The sequence below is a fragment of the Trichoplax adhaerens genome, genomic scaffold, assembly GCF_000150275.1.
Source record: "Trichoplax adhaerens TRIADscaffold_1 genomic scaffold, whole genome shotgun sequence".
Taxonomy (NCBI): Eukaryota; Metazoa; Placozoa; class Uniplacotomia; order Trichoplacea; family Trichoplacidae; genus Trichoplax; species Trichoplax adhaerens.
In genome coordinates this window covers 12,087,181-12,104,017 of record NW_002060943.1, presented here as the reverse complement: position 1 = coordinate 12,104,017, position 16,837 = coordinate 12,087,181, and the positions used below count along the sequence as shown (strand labels likewise).

The following is a 16,837-nucleotide window of genomic DNA, read 5'->3' as shown; positions in this document are numbered from 1 at the left end:
CTAATAGTGAAATTGTTATCCTATCACAAATTAGTCTTTGGAGTTTTAGTTTCTATCGCTGTTTCTTTATTTCGATAGCCTACTGGCCGTATGGGCCCGTATCTTAATCTTGCCTGCGTTATCGACTTACTATTTCAATTGATGAATAAACAGACAGTGGGCTATGCTAGTTTTAGCTAACCTACCTTCCTCTAAAGTACTGCCAGTACTGTACTGCAGCATAGTGATTTTTTGAACAAAACATGGACTAATTTCCCTGATTTGGACATAAAGTAATCTGGTATTAAAACATTGGAATGCAATATTATCGCGTACCTCTTTTTACACTCCTCAACGTCAATATGATCATAACCCACAGAAATGGTGCAGATCACTTTGAGTTTGGGACCTGGAGAAGAATGTTGTAATCAAAACAAAGCTAGGCACTTCTAGGATGCTATTAGAAACATGACATAATCCGAAGGAACAGAAATCATTTGCTACGATTTTCATTCAAGCAACAAGCTTGGCTAGCATTGCATACCTGCAGCATTGAGTACATCGACATCGATCACATCCTTATAAGAACAAACTAAGCCAACGCATCCAACCACTTGTTGAAGTAGCTCTTCCTTTGGAGTAACGCCATCGCTATCTCGTATCTTGACCTCATCACTACAATAATACAATGAATTGACAGTGTCTTAACGAGAATCCCCGTTCGATTGGATCGTTAGGATTATTCAAATACATCGACTACATCGCCTTGATCGTCATTGAGGTTTAACAACATAAAATGGCCGCCATGACTGGTCAATAATATTGCAATGTATTGTTTTTCATGCACAATGCCACAGTATTTGTCATGGTATGTTTTTTTTTTCTGACCTCTATGTAGAACGGCACTGGAATGTATCAATAGAACTGACCTCAAATTGAGAAAATGTTGCTTAGGTCCTTCAGGTAATTTGGTAGTAATCAAAATTTTGGCATCCATGATGAAAGACAAGATGAGTTCTCCGATGAATGAGTCAATCCTACGCTGATGATGTTGTGTCGGACACTAGAACGAAACTACCAAAAGTTCCTCGATGGACCGAAATGACGTCATATCGATCTGGCAAAGATGGCTACCGTACTGTAGATTACAGTACAGTACCGTACAGTACAGTGTCATATACTGTACTGTACAGTACTCTGTTCTTCTACAGTACAGTACTGTACAGTACAGTGTACAGTACTGTACAGTGTACAGTATAGGAAGTGTTCCATACAGAATTGCATCGATACTTACAGTACTATTACTTATTGTACTGTACAGTACGGTACCGTAGAGGTTTTTCCAACACTGTACATCACCGCACCTAGGCCACCCACTCCGCCGAGCGCGCTTACTTTTATACTGTTTCTCTTCCACTTGGATTTATGGATGGAAACGATTTGAGTATTTGATATACAAGTACAGTCTATCTTAAAATACAGTATCTACTATATTAAGTTACATCTATATAACATTAATTCACGATAGTAATAACAATAGTTATTGCAATCTATATTAGGTATCCAAATATTTGATATACGAGTATACCTTACAATATATACTATATTAAGTTACATCTACCCGACTTCAGTCCACGATAGTAATAACAATAGTTATGGCGACGTATATTAGGTATTAGTTGTTGATATCAGATATTAACTGTCTTGGTACAGCTAATATCTACTGTATATTAGGTATTAATTGTCTTACTACAGCTCATTGACCTCTCTATCGTTCTCAAGATGAAATGTAATGTTGTTTTGTATGCGTATGAATTTTTGTATGTCAAATGAGTTAATCGAATCCGCTACACAATAGTTACTTAAAACTGATTATCAGTACCGTACTAATTACAACATTGTTATAGCTGATGACTTCCACCACTCTTGATAGATAGAGTTGGCAACAACTTTTGGATACGTTGATCGTCCACCATTTGCAATATATCCCATGACAAACAGGTTTCTACCTTCTGTGGATTATTGCAAATTTGAAGCTTCCACAAAGAGGCTGTTGTAGTCTAAACAGAATGGGTTCAAGCTGGAATGCCTTCAATACAGATTGCAATCAATTGAGTCAAATTACTGTACTCCTATCTCATTTCTTAGTTTCTTAGCACGCAACATGATGCGAGCTGAATGTGCTGACTTCCATCACTCTCGATAGATAGAGTTGGCAATAACTTTTGGATACGTTGGTCGTCCACCATTTGCAATATATCCCATGACAAACAGGTTTCTACCTTCTGTGGATTATTGCAAATTTGAAGCTTCCACAAAGAGGCTGTTGTAGTCTAAACAGAATGGGTTCAAGCTGGAATGCCTTCAATACAGATTGCAATCAAATGAGTCAAATTACTGTACACCTATCTCATTTCTTAGCACGCAACATGATGCAAACTGAATGTGCTCCAACATCGTAATAACATCTAGTCTATTGCACTATGCACCATGAGGTTACCTACAGTATACAACAACTGGCTAAAGAAATAATACCACTAATCGATTTGCTAATAATGAATTACTGTATATAGAATGCAATGCTCCATCGCAAATGCTTGGAAAAGAAAAGCACAGCAGCTCCTCCCATACCGTACTGTATAGTGTATACTATAACAGAACTACTCTATGTCAATAAATAAACAATCTGTTCTCGCAAACTCCAGCCTAACTTGACCTTCAGTAGTCGTGATAGCGCACTAGTCAAAAATTAAGAAGCAAAAGTTCAACTGTAGAACCGATTATTACAACGCTGACGAGTCTACTTAGATCTTTCTATTCCTTTCCTTTTGGCCTCCTTGGAAGTGCTACTTAAGCCAGAGCAATTTAGGTCAGTCAAACAAAAACTGAAACAAGTGGATCAGAATCCGATATTGTACAATAGGGTCGCTACGATCCAAATGGGTTAGGCCATGCCTGCCTTAAGATGGGATGGATGACCTTGTTCAATGCTTAATACTAAAGTTGTTGACTGTCTATCCCGTGTTCAGTCGTATGCCATTTTAGCATGGATTGTAACATATAACTTATTGATTGCTTTCATCTACTTACCTTTTCTACTGTAGTTTCATTTTAAACTGGACTGAAACATACCAGCATCGGACTATCATGACATCTCATTTAGTATCGAGACGATTAGCGAGTGGTTTATTCCGTCAAAGTAGACGGCTAAGCCATCCTGGCAAGATGGTACGTCAACAACGTCTTTTCTCAGCTGCACCTCTAACGCAGCTGTCGGAAGATGAGCAAATGCTTAAGGATGCCGGTAGGGATCGTATGACATATTCAAGTCATTTTCAGTCCTCGTATTAGTAAATACAGATACAATAAATTTCTTACTTGGAAAATGACTTCATCTTCACGTACGCAATATTAACACCGATCCGTTAATATCTCGCTTGTTATACAACACATGTAGTTGCCCGTTATAGCAAAGATAAAATCGCCCCGAGAACCAGAGAATTTGAACGTAACGAAATGGTTCCAATGGATCTCATCCAAGAATTATTCGACCAAGGGGTACATTTCAGATAAGCGAATTAATTCATATATGTTATCGACTCGTAGGTGATAGTATGTAATCGATATACGCTCGTAGTTCTCTAATGGCGTTACTAATTTGTACCCATGGTCGTATTAAAGCAAGAACGATCATCAACAAGGAAATGAGATGATGGATATCAGATAGAAAAACTTATACTTGTGCATACGATGTATTCAATGTCGATTGACCCATGGTTTAGTTGCATTTCTTTCGTGTAATATAAAACTAATCAACTCCAATGGTTATCTTATCTTAGTGGATGAGTGTACGATCACCTCTAGAGTATGGCGGTCCTGGAGGCAGTCTTTTTAATGCCACCCTAATTATTGAGGAATTAGGAAAACATGATCCTGGTATCAGTGGTATGCTTGACGTCCAAAATACTTTAGTCCTTGGCATTGCCTTGGATTATTTTAATGAAGAGCAAAAGAAGAAATATCTAACCAAATTATCGACGTCAACGGTATGTCGCTTCTTTGAAGAATAGAATTAGAATAAGCTTTGACATGAAAAATCAATATGTGACTTGATAAAAGAATAAAAGCGGTAGGCTAGACTTTAACATCGGCCAAAATATTGCACTCGTAAGAAAATCATTAGGGATTAAGTAGAAACTCTCATGTAGGAATCGTATTTTCCTATTCACTGAAGGAGCCTTTTTTTAATTAATGCAGTTTTCGACATTCAACTACAGTATGCCATGACCTTTATAAATCATCTGCTAAGAGCTATCTGCTAATCAATTCTTCCTAATATGTTCATTATCAATACTTATTACTATCATTGCTAGGATTGATTATCTGCTAAGGGCTATCTGCTAATCACTTCTTCCTAATATATTAGTTATCGATACGTATTACTATTATTGTTAGGAATGATCATCTACTAAGGGCTATCTGCTAATCAATTCTTCCTAATATATTAGTTATCGATACGTATTACTATTAATGTTAGGAATGATCATCTGCTAAGGGCTATCTGCTAATCTATTCTTCCTAATATATTAATTATCGATACGTATAACTATTAGTGTTAGGAATGATACCGATTCTAAAAAGTAATACATGTATTCTCTTTAGTGTTTTAACGAACAGAAAAGCGAAATAGAACAGCTAATGACTAGTTGGTTGGCAATTGACTACAGTTGCTGTCTTTCTAATGCATTAGAGGCATGATTATGCCATGCAGTAATAGTCCTTTATCATCGCTTTGCAAAACTAAGGCGTAAAAGAAGGAAGGATAATTTTCGATGCACTAATCGGTCCAACACCTTAGTTATTTAGTCCGATACTCAAATAAACTTTAATGCAAGGTTTAACCTTTCTAAGATATATCGGCATAACAATATTATATCAGTTCACTATTTAGAAACGATATTAATACTATACTGTATAACCTATGCTATACTATTAGGTGGGCTGTTTTTGTCTTTCTGAACAAGGTTCCGGTAGCGATGCATTTGCTATGCAAACGCGTGCTGTACGTGATGGAAATGATTATGTCATTAATGGCACCAAATTATGGATCACTAATGCGGACATTGCTGGTTTAATGTTTGTTATGGCCAATGCCGCACCTGATCAAGTAATGTCGAAATTCGATAATATACGTTATTATTTTGATTTAAAAATAACATGTAGTCATTGACGTAAGCAGTTTAGTTTGTAATGCAACCTAAAAGTTCAGGATTACAATTGTAGGTGCTTTTATTTGTTAATTAATTAATAGCACCATTGGTATGGAAAACTTCCATGACAAATTATGCCCTGTAAAATATATTTTAATGTTTAATTTCCGGCATAGGGCTATAAAGGAATTACTTGCTTTATTGTTGACGCTAGTACGCCTGGAGTAACCGTATCACAAAGAGAAAAGAAAGTAGGGATGTATAAATTTGTATACTACACCTTGAATAATGCCATTTTTCTTTTAATACGTCTTATTGCAGGCATAATGATATATTTTTATTCTTACGGCATTGACTAACATTTTGCACAATATTCTAAAAATGTTACCATCCTATGGAATAAACTAATACTAAAACTATTATCTTTTTACAAAGCTTGGCCAACATGCAGCTGCGAACTGTCCTGTAATCTTTGAAGACGTTAGGGTAAAGTATAACATTGTATTTTTATTGCGTATATCATTTTATTAGCCCATTCGTTAAATTTGTCATTATTGAAACAGGTTCCGGCTAGTAATGTCATTGGGGGAATTGGTCTTGGCTACAAGATTGCTGCTAGTATGCTGAATGAAGGGAGAATCGGAATAGGCGCTCAGGTAAATTAACCATATTCATGATGTCAGCAAAGCCATACGATTCATTTACAACGACATAGCTTTAACACGAACCTAGCACCTGGAGCTGTTGTTACTTGTTAATATGTTGCAACTTACAAGCACAAATTTTCTCCAATAGATGTTAGGGGCTTCTCAAGGCGTTATGGATTACGTTGTACCATATACTATGGAAAGAAAACAATTCGGGAAGCGATTGTTTGATTTTCAGGTAAAAAAATTTCGGCATAAGCTGAAATAGAATCATTTATACTGTAGATGCTTTTACATAAAACTAGATATTTACCTGATATACGTATAATATCAACTTATACCAGCCGATTATTGTTCTATAAAATGGAATGAATAGGCAATGCAACACCAAATAGCTGAAGCATGTACAAAGATAGAAGCGGCTCGTTTACTCGTATATAATGCAGCAAGACTTAAGGATAGCAACAAACCTTATGCTAAAGAAGCAGCAATAGCTAAATATTATTCTACCGAGGTATAGTTGTCGTTAAATTAAGCTAGAAGTACTTTTAACAAGTTAGATTTTTGCGCAAAAATACCTTTAAATTAATAGTTTCACTATTTTTCCAAAAAAATTATTAGCTGGCTGTACAGGTTGGTCTGAGCGGTATCAAATGGCTTGGAGCACTAGGCTACATGAAGGATGCTCCTGTAGAAAAGTTACTGAGGGACTCTATCCCAGGTATATGGAGTAGCTGTAGTTATGTATTAGATAATAATCAGTCCATTGTTGGAATGTAGCAGAAAATTGTCATAAGGAGACGTAAATCGTATCATGACATAACGAATTAGTTAGTCTTTGCTTGCGTAATTACTGAGACTTTAGATCAATCCTTACGACTCATGCAATAACTGATTGATTATTACTTTTAGGAGTTATCTATGAGGGTACAAGCAATATAATGCTGAACACTATCGCGAAATTTGTTCAAGATGAATATAAGTAAATTTTTTTGTTATGGTGAAATGATGGTACGTTTATTTAGCCTAAGGTATCCGTCGTAAGTTGCCCATGTAAGCCATTAATCAGTAAAATGGTAAAATTTCACCAATAGAGCTATATCGATTGTTAGTATTTCGTGGAAAACGCTACTAATAGGTATTAATCTATAATCTGTATTTTATACTTTATTGGCTTATACTACGCTTCATTTAGCTAACCTGGTCGGCTTGTCAGTAGGCCCTTAGAACCAAATCTTATTATCGATTTAGTCGTCATTTATTATTGGTTTCATAGATAATTGGATATTGTTCAATGTTCTTTAATTAATGCATCGGTAAATAAATAAAAATTAAATAGTACATTCAAGCTGAGTTTGATTTTCTATTCACATGAAAGCAACAGTTTTATCAAGGACTATTTACCTATGCAAAATAACCTACAAATGTAAAAGGAACAGAGATCCTTAACTTCACATTAAAAGTACGTTTTTGATGCACTAATATACTCGTACGTATACTTGAAGAAGGAAAAATTAACGTCTAAACCTATTCAACAATACTTATTTCTACAGCAGTAATTTAATGTTACTTCTAAATTGACTATAAACTAGCTTAGCACCTTTTCATTGAGGACAGGTATTGGTAGAAGTTAGGCGAACCTAACTTATGTAATAAAGTGTAGTTTACAAGAAATTGGGGTTCTTGATTTATTTATTTGAAGATCACTGTATCACAACAGGATAAATTTCGGACATAAACTAAGTAGTCATGATAACAATGAAAGTAACTGTATTTCTTTCACACTTGATTGGAGTTATAGTTGATTTAATAGTAAATTTTTATCTTATGATAATACTTAAATGCAATTAATTACACTCTGTTATTGCACTGTGTCAAATTTCATTATTATAATTAGCTAATTAAGTGTTATAATATTAGTTCGAAGCTCATTAGGATTACGTAAACCGTCTACCTTACTGAATCGTATTGACAGTTCGCATACAGATACATATGATTTTATATAATCATAATTTTTTTTATATGCACCGAAGCTAACCGTACGAGAGTAAGTAAAACCCGCTGCTAATTCTGGAATGCATCCTTTTTGATCTTGGTCGTCAAGACTAAGTAAAGATTTGAAGGAAGTTTAGCCGAAGACTTTTGTGATCGTTCTTTGGTCTGTTGTCGACTAGCCGATTATAATTTTCAGATATAAGTTCCCATGATAGTATTTATTTATGACAAATGATGCATCGCAGAATGGGCAGGAAATAAAAACTAAACCACAATGGCCGTTTATCGCATATAGAGAATAAGGAAAACATTTCCCTAATAGCTTACATTTACCTAAACTGACGAGATTATTTTTCTCTACAATTCAAAGAGTTGCATTAAATCATTACTGAGAACAAGTTATAGATAGCATCGAAAATTATAGTATTTTTTCTATATATCCACGTTTCCTTAAAATTTACGGTACATCGAACGACGACTGTATGATAGCAAGTCTTCAACAGCTAAAGGAAATAAGATCCTTTTCTTAATTAATCATGCCAAGAGTTATCTAGTATAGAAAGATTGATTTACATTGCATATTAAACATATTCATATTTGAAAAGAGAGAACTAAAGAATTTAATACCTTTTTAAATAATATTCACCCTTTTAAATTAGATATCAACAAAGAAATATTAGAAATTATCACAATTATAATTATAAATGCAGAACGAAATTTTCATATTTCGCCACAACTTATACCGATAGAGATCTAAAGCTATGATATTAAGCTATTAAAATTTAAGCAATGTATGAGACTTGATGAAGCTATGACACTACTTATAAGAAAATGTTCCTTTTAAATAGATTAACCGGAAGTAGAAAATTGAAATCTTTGCATTTCAGCACAACTTGTATTAATGGAATTTTAGACATTTTATGCCATTGAAATTTTAGCGATTAAAAAAAATAATTAAATTTTAGATCTGATTAGTTATATCATCAGGATTTGTTTAAGTATATCTCAGTTCATGAACAAGATCCTTTATTATGTGATGTACCTGATTTTACACCATCAGCTTCGGTATATCTGATTGTACATGCTATTTTTTCATTTATAATACCATCAGTTTCTCTATGTATGATCTATTATAAAAGTATCGTCTATCTAAAGTCCCATAAATCACCAGGACACCAACTAGAAACGCAATGGAGGGAGCAACTTGCTAAAAAGAAACGACTTATCAGAGTTTTAGTGAGTATTTCAATCTCATACACCCCACTGACTTGGCCATATTTTGCTAGTAACATAGGAATAGCTATAACTGACCAATCCTTGATGAAAATTAGGCAAAGGAATATTGTTTACTTTGTTTCGGTTGCTTATTCATTGACTACGATAACATCAATTGTTATCCTGAATCTATTAATATACTTGAAATTCGATAAAAATATCAGAACGAGGTCATTAATATTGCTAAAGCAACTTCAAATATGGAGATACATACGGCGTAATCGTATAGTGCAAATGCCATCTACTAGAAACATTAAAGATACTAATAATTAGATAAGATTTTCTTTCATTATATCTAAATCATTAACATATTAAAGACCTAATTTTAGCAGTATGATTCCGCTTTCGGCATAGATGATATTTTGTCATATTTTCTACGTAGATAATTGAAGTAAACCTAATGAGCTTCAATGCAGCTACTTCATTCTAAACTGTATTATCCCGCAATATTAAAAAAATTTTTGCTATCAAACGGATATAAAAGAGAAAGGAAGTATTGTACAATTAATATGCCCATGCTACGGATAAAGGGATATAAAAATCGATAGTGTTTATGTCGACTGTGGTATGAAGATAGAAGGAGAGATTAATTAGGCTAAGATCATCTAACCAAAACTAGTTTACCACTACATATTTTAATGCCTTCAGCATTCGTTTCGGCTCTTACAGCTTATTATCTATGTTCTGTTGTGAGAAATATGAACGATAAACTGTGCTAAATTTTTTTTAATATTGTGTATACTAGGATATACCAACAAGCTTAGCTGGGGAACTTTAGATTGGCAGATGTAATTGTAATGATATTGTGTTATTGTGTAGATTATAATACTGTTGACAACTTGTAGAGCTAGCAATAACAAGTACGGTCTTGTTGTTAGTACAAAGGATGTTTCAGTTTAAGTTTCGTATATAACTACAGTAATCATATAATTTCGTTCTTATACTTAGTCTAGAGGTTAATAGATGTTATTCAGTTATTCCTGTTTATGATCTTCGGATTGTAAACAGGCTAAGATATAAGTAATCAAGGTGACTCATTAGAGATTGTTTTTCGTACTTGAGATTATAGCTTGTAATAGAAGACTTTCGTTAACGAGAACCCCGTAATAAACTGTTGACTACAAATCGTTTTGGATTAGAAATATTGGAAATTAGAAAGAACAGATTTATTGCAATGACATAACAAAATCACTGTAATTAGTCGATTTTTAAGGGCCACAATAAATCAGTCTAACTGGATTTAAACCACGAATTAAGTTTTATTACAATAGAAACCAACCGTAACTGTATTTACAACCAACTATGAACAAGAAGAACTCTCGATCTATTCATTGCATAAGCTTATAAATCCTAGCGCATGACCTATCTAGTAACGGTATTAAGTAACATTATCACGCTTCCACACGTTAAGCACGGGCATTGAATTACCATATTTTACCGGGCAAGAGCGACTAATCGCATTAATCTACGCAAGTATCATAGCCTACGGTAGCGTATATTAGTAATTCTATACTTAATTAAGAATTTAACTTAAGTACTAAACTCACGTCACTACAATAAAATTTTTTGTTAGGTATGGGAAATAGAATGTGGGCTAATGATTTGTCAGTCTTTATATTCAATGAATAAAGTTTTTATTCTGGAAAATGGTTACATCATTTTACGTCCAGTATAAAGATCGCCAATAGTAATTGTATCATGAATATATTGAAATAGTCTTTCTCAAATTGAATAAAAGCAAACATTAAATGTATACTATTTACGCGTATTAACAAAAACACAAAATAGAAGAATTGTGCTGATAATCAATTGATATTAGTCATTACTTTTATCTAAGCAAAGCATTATTTACTGAAAGCCCTGAAGACTTTATTATTGGCTTATCTAGACTTAAAAGATGTTGCTCTAGGCTAAATTCAAAACGCTAATTTATGTTAATGTCATGATAATTCTTGACGAGTAATTATTATAATATGCGACAAAATATAAAATGGTGGACCTTATTATTCTTCAATAGTATGTAATCTTTTAGTTTATGATCGTCGTGTTTGAAAAGGCACGTAATAATGTAGATTGATGTCAAAGGTGATAAATCATCAACTACCGTATATCAACTATCAAAGAAAAATGTAGCCTTTACTAGGAAAAGAGAAATGATAATTTTTACAGACTTATGTCTATGACAAAAATATTGAATAGAATAAAAGTTGTTATTCACAAGTTACAATACTATTTAGTTCGGTATAAAGGATGGCACACAAGAAATACATCATCGATATAATGAATACGGTACTTGTGAAATAAGTTACAAATTTCAAAAGGTAGCAGAGAGTGTAATCTAATGAATTTCTCGATTTAAAAATTGAACTTTTTCTTGTACAGCAAAAAGACAAAAAGCTAATATCGCATTGAATAATGTAAATATCAAATTATAAAATCACGTAGTCATATCTAAATCGTTAATCAAAGCTGAAGCTGTAGAAATGATTTTGATAGAAGACGTCATAATTTCGCCGTCCCATTATTACAAGTAATTTTTCCGACATGAAATTTGAATTTGCTTTCTAAGAGCAAGTGGTCCAGCAAATCATCGACTGATAGCAGCTATTTTAGAAAAAAAATGGATATCAATAATTCCGTCAAGCCGATTATTCCTCAACAAATACAATCCCAGTATGAATCAGGACAACATCACGACAAGCTTTGCAATTTCAAGGAAGCACTACGCTATTATGTGCAGGCTCTCTATGAAGCCGAGTTAATCGCTTATTATTCAGCGGATATTAATCGTTTAAAATTTAATATTTACCTTCACATTTGTGATATTTATATAAAAACTGGGGAATGGGATAAGGCTTATGAATTTGGTAATAAGGCAGAAGAAATGGCTAATAGACTACAAGATTATGTCAAAACAGCACAAAGTATAGACAGAATAGGTGAGATATTATTATTAAAAGGTTCTCTAAGAGGTGCATTCCGTTGCTATAATGAATCGCTAGACATACGTTTGAATATCAAATCGGCAGAAAGTGAAAATTTAAAGTTCGATATTAGCCATTCATACAATCAAATTGGACTTGTTAATTTCAAACAAGGTAGATATGAAGATGCTGTCTCTAACTATAATAAATCTCTTCAAATTCGATTATCAATCCTTGATGATCAACATACGGATGTTGCACAATCTTATTACAACTTAGCCGTAGTCAAGAAGACACAAGGAAAAGACGATAAGGCTCTTGAATTGTTTGAAAAGTCGCTTGAAATCTATTTATTGCTACTCGATGATAATTATCCGGATATTAAACAATCTTTCATCTATATCAACATTGGTAAGATCTATTATAGATTAAAGAGATATGATGAAGCTCTAGCGATGTACGAAAAATCACTTAATGCCAAGTTATTATTTCTTGATAATGACCATCCTGATGTCGCCTATTTATATAGTAAAATGGGAAATGTATATGATGATCAAGGTAAGTATAACAAAGCTCTGTCTATGCATAAAATAGCGCTTAAAATTCGCTCACTGGCTCTTGACTGTTATAATCCTCACGTTGCTAATTCATATGACTGTCTTGGAATTGTCTACCGTAATTTGGGAAATTATGATATGGCTCTTTCTAGCCATGAGACAGCGAGCAGTATCAGGCATTGGTCAATTAATAGTTTGGAGAACCTTCACGATGCAAATACATTTTATCATATGGGAAATGTATATCTTACTCAAGGTCAAAATAATAAGGCCCTTTCTATGTTTCATGATGCTTTGAACATCCGATTGATGGTTCTTAATTTTTATCATCTTGATATCGCAAATCTATACGACAAGATTGGAATTATCCGATATAATTTAAGACAGTATGATCGAGCTGTTGATGTGTTTAAAAAGCTACTTCAAATTAAACGATCAGTCCTCGGCGATAACCATCTCGAAATTGCACAAGCGTACAATAACATCGGACTGGTTTACTATCATCAGTGTCTGTATAATGAGGCCATTTCTATGTTTGAGAATGCTCTGACAATTCAAGTATCACTTACTCATATTAGCAATGGCCTATCCGATGCAATATTTACGAAAAATTACATCAATGATGTACGTTTAGCTCAACAATCTTGGTATAGTCAGGCTAAAGCGACAACAAGAAGAGCGCTTAACAACCTAGTTTGGTTATTTAAAAGAAATGATACGGAAATAAATAAACCATCGGACAATAACAGCATTTGCCCTAGACTTGATAATGATATCTGTCAATAAAGTCATAAAGGTAAGCGTGGATCGTAATAGTGCTAGAATAATCACCATTAGATATCAGATAGCAATAAATTATAAAACTACTGTCGTACAGAGTATAGATTTAACGAAAATAGCGAAATGCAGCCGAAACTAACAAGTAGGGCATCAATTACTTAATCAGGCTATTTATCAGTTATTAAAAAAAATTTTTAAAGTTATGAACGATATGCTTTACATTCTTTCCCTAAAGCAAAACCTTACTTCTGAAGATTGGATGTTTCTGTCCGCGATATAATCAATTTATGCAAATTTGTGGAAGTGACCGGAAGTTAACTATAGAACCGAGTGAAATGGAAAGTACGGCAGCTAAACCTTCAAAATCCCGCATTATTACAAGAATGAAACCAACTAAGAAGACGTACAACATTTGTTCTTGATAAAATCATATCCCGTGATAGCTACACAAATTTATTAATCCTAGACTAATTTTAGACTTAGAATCAAGAACGACTTTACAAAAAAAGAAATGGACAATTGGGTCTCTTCATATTCAATTTATATAGCTTAGTATTGTTGTTCCTAAAGATTATCCTCAAACAACTAGACTCTATTAAGCACAAGATAATCATATCATCATTGCTACAGAAATACATAAACTGTAACTTTTTAATCTTAAGATGAGTTTAATTGGTAAAAGCATTAAGCAATTAACGGCTAAATATACTGACTCGTCAAATACTGTACAGTATAATTATGGATCGGAATACGAATATAATGATGATGAACAATTAACTTATTTATCTTCAGTCATTCAGCTTTGACTTTATGCCTTCCATATTCTCTTAAAAAAAACACTTGTTAGCTATTTAAAAGTACTTATCCCTTTTCATAAAGAATTAGAATTATGACATATTTCAATATTAGGATCGTACGGTAGCGATTAAGAAACTGTCTTCGAAATGCTATTTTGTTGTAACACGGTTTGAAGTAAAATTTTTCCAAGAACATTTGCCAAAGTCCCGAACTTTACTGAACAAATTTCACGTTCAATCTTACAATTGAAAAGAGCAAGGATCTCTCAGCATGAAAGTTTCTCAATTGATACCACGTACCCCGCAAGCCAAAGACCCAAATTTTTAAACTGTAACTGGGAAAAAAGGAATTTCGGCAAGTAGATGAACAACAAAAAATGAAGCATTTTCTTTCTTCTTATTTGCATTACCGATTGACCACTTATAGCCATATTGACAGTACAACGGTTATAGCCAAAACCCAATATCTGCCATTATGCATAATGCCCGGCTAAAGCCCAATAATCTAAGTAAAATTACCGTATTTCGGACTAAGTTGTTTCTTTTTAGTATGTTATTCAATCTAATGCTTTTTTGACTGTTGTCCTGATGAATGCTGTACAAATCATGTAAATCTTATATTGTCAAGTTACTATGTGCGCACCACAAATTTAATGGAAGGGTATAAAAGGACGAGCGAATGCTCAGTTCCCGATTTCTTTATTAGATCGTGTACGAGAAGGTACTCGGCTACTCTATTAATAAAAACTATACTAATCTTGTAGAACAGTCTTATCCCTATGTGACCGTAAATAGTATAGAACTACCATACAGTAGAACTCCAGGAGTAGTGGAGCAAGGCATAAGTAACCTATTAGTTTAGTGTAGTAGATCGCAACATAAGTTTGTGACAATCATATTGTGTCTATTTTCTAGCTAAAATAATTGCATTCTCATAGTTTTTATGTTAACTAGAACAACTTTTATACTGCTTACTACAAAGTACGTCGTCAATGGGATTGCATACAGTTTCACGTTATCTATTATTTCATGCCGTATCATCACGCTGCAGGAGCTTTAAAATGATCATTTAAGCCTGCAATTAATGTGCATGTAATATTACAATTTATAGCAAGAGCTTTTTTAAGGGAATTAATATGGAATTCAGGCTATTAGTAAGTGTCACGGCCATCAAAATAACCTAGATATGGATGTGTAGTTTATGATAACATTCTGTTTTGAACTTTTTAGAAGTATGAACCACTACTTTAGGAATTGTTATTGTTAGTAAAAAAAAGTGATTCAGGTTAAGGCTAAGTTGGGTGATAGTTTTATATCGTATATTGTATTGAGCGAGTTAGTACTTCGCGATGATTCCAGTTACTACACCGTAGGCTAGGAAAGTAGTCCTGCGAACTAAAGTAAAGTTATTATAAGTACTGTGTTGTTTTCTTGTGTCGCAAGGGTAGCTGTGGTAGTAAGATAAATCAGCTCTAACCTTAATACTATTTTATCACAACATGTATCAGTAGTGTGTGCAAAACGACGCGATCTTACATCATTGATTCTCACAACGATGCATAATCATTCTAGGAAACATTCTGAAACATCTGAAATTGATTAACGTTTTCTTACGATTATACACGTATAAGGGCAATAAACCCCTGGGAATTCGATTTGTTTATATACGTAAGCGGTTGCATTGGTGTTGCATAACTCATAAAAGAGAAGTTGTTCTATCCAATATTACAAAACTGATCAATCAATGGTAAAACATTAAACCAACTTCGGGTAAAGTTCTTGGTAGTACTAATCCATATCTAAGATTACCGCGGAGGAAAGTATATTCTTATTAGTGCCAAATTTAATCGGTAGGTAGCCGTAATAAAAAAAGATTAAAAATCAATAGGTTGTGCGTATTTTCTACCTGAATGAATGATTCTACATTAGCCGTCAGAGATAATTTGTTGCATGTCATCATCACGAAATAAACCGAGGGGTTGACTAGGTATTACAGCTCTACGTTGCCTAAATTATAGAGTTTAATAAGAATATGAATTTAGCCACTAATGCCATATTAAGACTTTATTACACATCTGCGGTAGGTTTTAGGAAAATCGCGATAATTTTAAATTTGCATCTCTATATACTAAATTGTAATTTTACCATTAGCCATTCCTTTCCTTAATGTGTGCCGGCAATGACTATTTTTTGTAATGCTGTATTTGCTGTATTTTGATCAAGGTCCTTTAGGTGAAGCATTTCATGAAAATATTTACATTAAAAGTAAATACGTAAATATCTGATATATTCTTGCTATCTGTGATTCTAGTTAAACAAAATAATTTAGTGAGCTAATACACTCGTACAATCTTTCACAGACTATTTGTGAAACTGTGTATAAAACAAATACTATTTTGATATTGCATAAAATTTTATTAACTAGGTACTCTATTTTAATTAGAATGATTGATTGCGCCACTTATATGCGGTGTTGTAATTCATTTCTTTCTAGTGCACTACAGTAGCACTTCTATTGGTTTGTGGAAATTAGTTGCGTGGACCTCCCTTCCTATATGCACCTTAAGGCAACTGATTATAGCAATTCAATTGATGACTGCAGTGAAAAACATTGCCAGTGCCGATTGAATCGAAAGAAAGGCAGCTAAAAAGCAATAATCAGCAAAAGGAAAT

The 16,837-nt window shown here is 33.5% G+C and overlaps 3 protein-coding genes across 3 annotated transcripts in view; 2 read left to right on the top strand and 1 right to left on the bottom strand.

The window, feature by feature from the left end:
- Positions 1-976, bottom strand: part of TRIADDRAFT_52750 (uncharacterized protein) — a gene marked incomplete at both ends in the record, with an annotated part of 1,481 nt that extends 505 nt beyond the window's left edge. The window contains 4 exons of the mRNA XM_002108321.1: positions 186-256; positions 316-388; positions 524-654; positions 909-976. Coding sequence (XP_002108357.1) covers positions 186-256; positions 316-388; positions 524-654; positions 909-976 — 343 coding nt within the window. The remainder of the gene's footprint in view (positions 1-185; positions 257-315; positions 389-523; positions 655-908) is intronic.
- A 2,228-nt stretch (positions 977-3,204) lies between these two features.
- TRIADDRAFT_19851 (expressed hypothetical protein) lies at positions 3,205-6,822 on the top strand (the record flags this gene model as incomplete). The annotated part of the gene is made up of 11 exons (XM_002109047.1): positions 3,205-3,283; positions 3,437-3,537; positions 3,819-4,025; positions 4,976-5,146; positions 5,366-5,440; positions 5,625-5,675; positions 5,753-5,845; positions 5,985-6,074; positions 6,213-6,350; positions 6,458-6,557; positions 6,749-6,822. The coding sequence occupies 11 exons, from the start codon at positions 3,205-3,207 to the stop codon at positions 6,820-6,822; spliced, it is 1,179 nt and encodes a 392-aa protein (XP_002109083.1).
- A 4,904-nt stretch (positions 6,823-11,726) lies between these two features.
- TRIADDRAFT_52748 (uncharacterized protein) lies at positions 11,727-13,373 on the top strand (the record flags this gene model as incomplete). The annotated part of the gene is made up of 1 exon (XM_002109046.1): positions 11,727-13,373. One exon carries the CDS (start codon positions 11,727-11,729, stop codon positions 13,371-13,373), a length of 1,647 nt encoding a protein of 548 aa, XP_002109082.1.
- Between the last annotated feature and the right edge of the window lie 3,464 nt (positions 13,374-16,837).